The sequence below is a fragment of the Oryctolagus cuniculus genome, chromosome 19, assembly GCF_964237555.1.
Source record: "Oryctolagus cuniculus chromosome 19, mOryCun1.1, whole genome shotgun sequence".
NCBI classification, from domain to species: domain Eukaryota; kingdom Metazoa; phylum Chordata; class Mammalia; order Lagomorpha; family Leporidae; genus Oryctolagus; species Oryctolagus cuniculus.
Window position 1 is genome coordinate 37,264,517 of NC_091450.1, and position 6,000 is coordinate 37,270,516.

The window sequence follows — 6,000 nt, forward strand, 5'->3', positions numbered from 1 at the left end:
CAGATCTGGGACGTGTGTGTGCGTGTGTGTGTGCATGCAGCTCCCTGGTGTGTGCCAGCCAGGCCTGGGACACGTGTGTGTGTGTGTGTGTGTGTGTGTGCGCAGCCCCCTGGTGTGTGCCAGTCAGATCTGGGACGTGTATGTGTGTGTGCGCAGCCCCCTGGTGTGTGCCAGTCAGATCTGGGATGTGTGTGTGTGTGTGTGTGTGTGTGCGCGCGCAGCCCCCTGGTGTGTGCCAGCCAGATCTGGGACGTGTGTGTGTGTGTGTGTGTGTGCGCAGCCCCCTGGTGTGTGCCAGCCAGATCTGGGACGTGTGTGTGTGTGTGTGTGTGTGCAGTCCCCTGGTGTGTACCAGCCAGACCTGGGACACGTATGTGTGTATGTGTGTGCAGCTCCCTTGTGTGTGCCAGTCGGATCTGGGACGTGTGTGTGCGTGTGTGTATGCATGCAGCTCCCTGGTGTGTGCCAGCCAGACCTGGGACACGTGTGTGTGTGTGTGTGTGTGTGCGCGCAGCCCCCTGGTGTGTGCCAGCCAGATCTGGGACGTGTGTGTGTGTGTGCGCAGCCCCCTGGTGTGTGCCAGTCAGATCTGGGACGTGTGTGTGTGTGTGTGTGTGTGTGCGCAGCCCCCTGGTGTGTGCCAGCCAGGCCTCAGGGTGGCTCCCTAGCAGAGGGAGGCGGGGGGGCTCCTGCAGGTGCACTGGGTTTGCTTTGCAGCCTCAGCTGAGACCAGGGCGATGCCGCGCCCCGGCACGCGTGTCGAGTGCGTGCTGGTCCAGCAGTCCAGACGCCACGTGGGGTGCAGCACCCCTGTGGGAGTGCCTGGTTCAAGTCCTGGCTCTGTGCCTCACTGTGCTTCCCTGCGGACTCACACCCTGGGAGGCAGCAGAGATGCCCCAAGTATGTGGGTCCCTGCCAACCATGGGGGACCTGCATGTGGTCCCCAGCTCCTGGCTTTGGCCTGGCCTAACCCTAGTTGTTGTGGGCATTTAAAATAAAAAAAATTCCTGTAGAGTACAGAAGTGCTGCACATGAGATACTCCTGTTAGCGTGGGACTGAGCAGGAGCGCAGTGCACGGGAGCCGCTGTTGAAGAGATGGTACACACACACGCACGTGCACGCTCCTGTGTGCACACTGTCTTTGAGAGTTCACAGAAAATACATATCATGGAAACTATACCAAAATAAACTTGCATTTTTATTGCATTTTTGCACGAACATACATTATTGTCCTAAAAATATTTTCATCAATTCTTTTCCTGTAACTAAACTGAAGTTTCACTAAAGCATCAATAAAGACAAGGCCCCGCATAGCAGATAAAGCTGCCCCCTGAGACATGGCTTCCCATATGGACGCCAGTTCAAGACCCGGCTGCTCCACTTCCAATCCAGCTCTCTGCTGTGGCCTGGGAAAGCAGTGGAAGATGGCCCAAGTGCTTGGTTCCCTGCACCCATGGGGGAGACCCGGAAGAAGCTCCTGGCTTCAGATCGGCACAGTTTTGGCTGTTGTGGTCATTTGGGGAATGAACCAGCAGAAGGAAGACCTCTGTCTCTCTCTGCCTCTGCCTCTCTGTAACTCTGCCTTTCAAATACATAAGTGAATGTTTTAAAAAGAAAAAACATGTTTATTTAAAAGACAGAGTGACAGAGATCTTCCATCTCCTGGTTCACTCCCCAAATGGCCACAATGGGCAGGGATGGGCCAGCCCAAAACCAGGACCCTAGAGCTCCATCAGGGTCTCCCACGTGGGTGGCAGGGGCCCACGTACTTGGATGATCTTCCACTGCTTTCCCAGGCACGTTAGCGGGGAGCTGGGTCAGGAGTGGAGCAGCCCGGACTTGGCCCAGTGCTCTGACGTGGGATGCCGGCATTGCAGGCAGCAGCGTAACCCGGTGTGTCACAGCGCAGGCCCTCTGTGATCCACTTTTAGAAACAGACTAGACACCTGTGCCCGTCTCAGGGTGCCGGGACCGGGTCCCACCCCCAGCTCCTGAGAGGCAGCCGCTGACGGCTCCAGTAGTCAGCTTTCTGTCACCCACGGGGGACTGCAGTCACGTTTCCAGCTCCCGCCTGCGGCCGTGGTCTGACCAAGCCGTCAAGGATACTTGGGGAGTCAGGCGGCCCTGGTTTTCCGCCTAGCTGCGCCTCGCAGACACCCGTCAGTTGGAAGTAGGCGGGGACATCTGCACGCGGACGGCTGTGAGCTGCAGTGTTTCCTGCTCCTCCTCCTGCCGACCCCAGGAGCACAGTGCGGGGAGGACTCCCGGCACCTGCGGCGAGGGGCCCCAGGAGCACAGTGCGGGGAGGAATCCCGGCACCTGCGGCGAGGGGCCCCAGTCCCGGCAGTGTTCCCTGACCTTTCCTCAAGGCTGCCGTTGGCTGCGAGTGCACGTACCAACCGTGTGGCGCAGCCGCGCACCAGGCAGGGGGCCCCGGGTGCCGGCCGCCCCCGGCGAGGGCTCCGCCAGCTGCCGGGCCGCTCTGCGGATTGGTTGGATTTCCTTTCCCCCGGTGGTGTGCCGGGAACTCCAGGGACCCAGGAGACAACCAGCGAAGGTGACGAGGGCCAGAGAACATTCTGGGTGACGCTGGGTGGTTATTTTGGCACACCCCACGTGGAAGCCCACCGCATGTGCGCTGCCCTCACTGTGTGCCTGTGAGACTCCGTGAGAAAGGCGCAGCCCACAGCAGGCGCAGCAGGTATCCACACGGCAGCTGGGAAAAACCTGCCAAGAGCCAGGGTAGGAGGTCTTCCCTTTATTTTGTTTGTTCCAAAGGCAGAGTGACAGAGAAAGAGGGAGAGACAGACAGACAGCGGTGTCTTCCATCCTCTGGTGCAATCCCCAAATGTCCACCGCACTGGCCCTGGGCCAGGGTGAAGCCAGGAGCCAGGAACTCCATCCGGGTCTCCCCTCTGGGTGACAGGGAGCTAAGTTGTGGGCCGTGGACTGCTGACTTCCAGGACACAAAGTGCTGCGTAGCCAGGACTCAAACCTGGGCTGTGGGTGGCCCAAGTGGCACTCAGCCTGGCTTGCAGTAGTAGTGACACAGGAAAGAGTGTGTCGGGGAGGGCGCCTTCAGCGTTTGCAGACTGTCCCTGTGTCTCCCCTGGCCCCCAGGTCTGTCCCCTGAGTGACGGGCTCCTGTAGGCCTGCCCCCTTTCAGCACAGCGGTGGAAGGGCCCTCGCTGGCCTCGTGGGTCACACTCGATGCTTTCGGGCCCCGCTGTGTGGTGTCAGTCACGTCACACGAGAAGGGAGAGTGCTGACCGGGAATCCAGGGCACGTGGAGGTGGGGTAGGGGACGGCCAGGGAGTGAGCACTTGTCCCCCCCCCCCCAGCCGTGCAGAGCAGAGGCGCGGGCCGGGGGGAGCACTCGCTGGGCCCCGCTTTCTGATGTCCTCTGTCCTTGCCTCCCCAGGCTCCTGCACGCAATGTCCCCCCTCCCTGTGAAGCTGAAGTGAGAGAGGTTCCAGGCGGGCGGCCCGGCCCCCGGCCCAGGGCCAGGATGGCCAAGACCCAGCTCTTCCGGCTGTGGCTGGTGCTGGGCTCCGTGCTCACGGTCCTCCTCATCATCGCCTACTGGGACAACGTGGGCGCCACGCACTTCTACCTGCACACTTCCCTGTCCAGGCCGCACCTGCTGGAGCCCCTCCCCACGGCCGGGCAAGGGGCCGAGAAGGAGCTCGGGCCGGGCGTCGATGACTTCTTGGGTAAACTCCTCGGTTCTGGCGCGAAGCAGAACGACCCCTCCAGAAAAGAGCCGGAGCGGCCGCCGGTGCCGGGCTCCCTGGAGGAGAGCGTGCGGGGCTACGACTGGTCCCCGCACGGCGCCCAGCACAGCGCCGACCAGGGCCGGCAGCAGGCCGCCAGGAGGAGCGTGCTGCGGGACTTCTGCGCCAACTCCAGCCTGGCCTTCCCCACCAAGGGGCGCTCGTTCGACGACATCCCCAACTACGAGCTGAACCACCTCATCGTGGACGACCGCCACGGCGTCATCTACTGCTACGTGCCCAAGGTGGCCTGCACCAACTGGAAGCGCGTGATGATGGTGCTCAGCGGGAGCCTCTCGGACCGCGGCGCCCCCTACCGCGACCCCCTGGCCATCCCCCGCGAGCGCGTGCACAACGCCAGCGCCCACCTGACCTTCAACAAGTTCTGGCGGCGCTACGGCAAGTTCTCGCGGCACCTCATGAAGGCCAAGCTGAAGAAGTACACCAAGTTCCTGTTCGTGCGCGAGCCCTTCGTGCGCCTCATCTCCGCCTTCCGCAGCAAGTTCGAGCTGGAGAACGAGGAGTTCTACCGCAAGTTCGCCGTGCCCATGCTGCGGCTCTACGCCAACCGCACCAGCCCGCCCGCCTCCGCCAGCCAGGCCTTCCGCGCCGGCCTCAAGGTCTCCTTCGCCAACTTCATCCAGTACCTGCTGGACCCGCTCACTGAGAGGCTGGCGCCCTTCAATGAGCACTGGCGGCAGGTGTACCGCCTGTGCCACCCGTGCCAGATCGACTACGACTTCGTGGGCAAGCTGGAGACGCTGGACGAGGACGCCGCCCAGCTGCTGCGGCTGCTCAAGGTGGACACGCGCCTGCACTTCCCCCCGAGCTACCGGAACAGGACCGCCAGCAGCTGGGAGGAGCACTGGTTCGCCCAGATCCCCCTGGCCTGGAGGCAGCAGCTCTACAAACTCTACGAGGCCGACTTCGTCCTCTTCGGCTACCCCAAGCCCGAAAACCTGCTCAGAGACTGAGCGCGTGGCCGCCCCGGCACCTGCTGCCCGCCCCCGCGGCGACCCCGCCCAGCCGCGCCTGCGCCATCCGGAGAGCCGGCACCCAGCACGCTCGCTGCAGTCTGACCTAACCCGCGCCCTGCGGTCCGGACGCGCCGTTCACTCCGCTGCCTAGCCACTCAGTACTGTGTTGATAATGTTTTTTTTTTTTTTTTAAGATTAATATATTTCAGATATTTAATACGAGAGGGGAGGGGGTGCTGGATAAAGTGTGGCGTCTGCCCTTTCTGCCTGCTCCGCCGTGGTTCTGTCTGAGCGACCGGGGCCCCCAGGGGCGTGCCGAGTCATTGAGCATCTGGCCCTGGGCCTCAGAAACCCGGCACGGCAAGGGGGTGTCGTGGTGGTCCTCCGTGGGGGGCGGCCGCACCTGTGCCTTTAAGAAGGCTAGCCGAGGAATGCCTCGGAGGAAAGCTGTCTCCAGGCAGTGCCGACGCCGCAGGCGAGTTCCTGAGTTCTCCGTGAGCCGGAGCACACCTAAACACGCCCGGAGCTCAGGGCTGTGGACATGGGGCTTCCGACCCCTCTGTCCCCCGGGCCCCGGCTTGGAGGACCGCGGTGGAGCGTCCCGGCCCACCCGAAGGCGGGGATCGGGCTGTCAGGAGAACGCACGGCCGCTGTGCCCGGCCTGGAGGGGCCTGCTGGCCGGTGCAGCGCCAGCGTGAAAGGGGCGGGGCGGGGCTGGTCCAAGGCGGCCGTGGAGCCAAACTCCTTTGCGGTTTTTGCTTTTAGCCGGTGCTTAGGCGTTTGCAGCATGCTTGGCCATCCCTGTTCGTCTGCTACGTGCCCTGCTCATGTGTGGCGGCCTTGCCTCTCCAGGTCCCTGGGGACAGGGGCCCGTCGGGGCCGTGGCCCGGTGCTCAGCCTCCCAGGGTCTCCACCCCATTTTGAACCTTCCCGCTCCACACCGTGGGCAGCGGGATGCTCCCGCGTGAGAGCCCAGTGTTGAGACATGGCACGGCAGGTGGACGCCTCGTCCCGCGTCACGGTGCCTGTGCTGAACCCCAGCTCCGCTCCCAGTTCCGGCCCCAGCTCATCACCCCAGAGGCAGCAGGCGTCCCCTCCCAGGCTCCTAGGTTTGTCCTGGCCCAGCCTCGGCTGTGCTGGGAATTCAGGGAGTGAACCAGCGTGTGCGAGTTCTCTGTCTACCTCCAAAAAAAGGAAAAAAAAAGAAAAGTTTTCTGAAGAGTTTGCCACTGTGGCGTCTGTCAGGCCC

The 6,000-nt window shown here is 62.7% G+C and overlaps 1 protein-coding gene across 4 annotated transcripts in view; it reads left to right on the forward strand.

Moving 5' to 3' along the window:
* CHST12 (carbohydrate sulfotransferase 12) overlaps nucleotides 1-5,022 on the forward strand; it is a 28,057-nt gene extending 23,035 nt beyond the window's left edge. For all 4 annotated transcript variants that reach the window (XM_070064297.1, XM_008253614.4, XM_070064295.1 and 1 more), the window contains exon 2: nucleotides 3,423-5,022. In XM_070064297.1, coding sequence (XP_069920398.1) covers nucleotides 3,510-4,748 — 1,239 coding nt within the window. In that variant the 5' untranslated portion in view covers nucleotides 3,423-3,509 and the 3' untranslated portion in view covers nucleotides 4,749-5,022. The remainder of the gene's footprint in view (nucleotides 1-3,422) is intronic.
* Nucleotides 5,023-6,000: the final 978 nt, after the last annotated feature.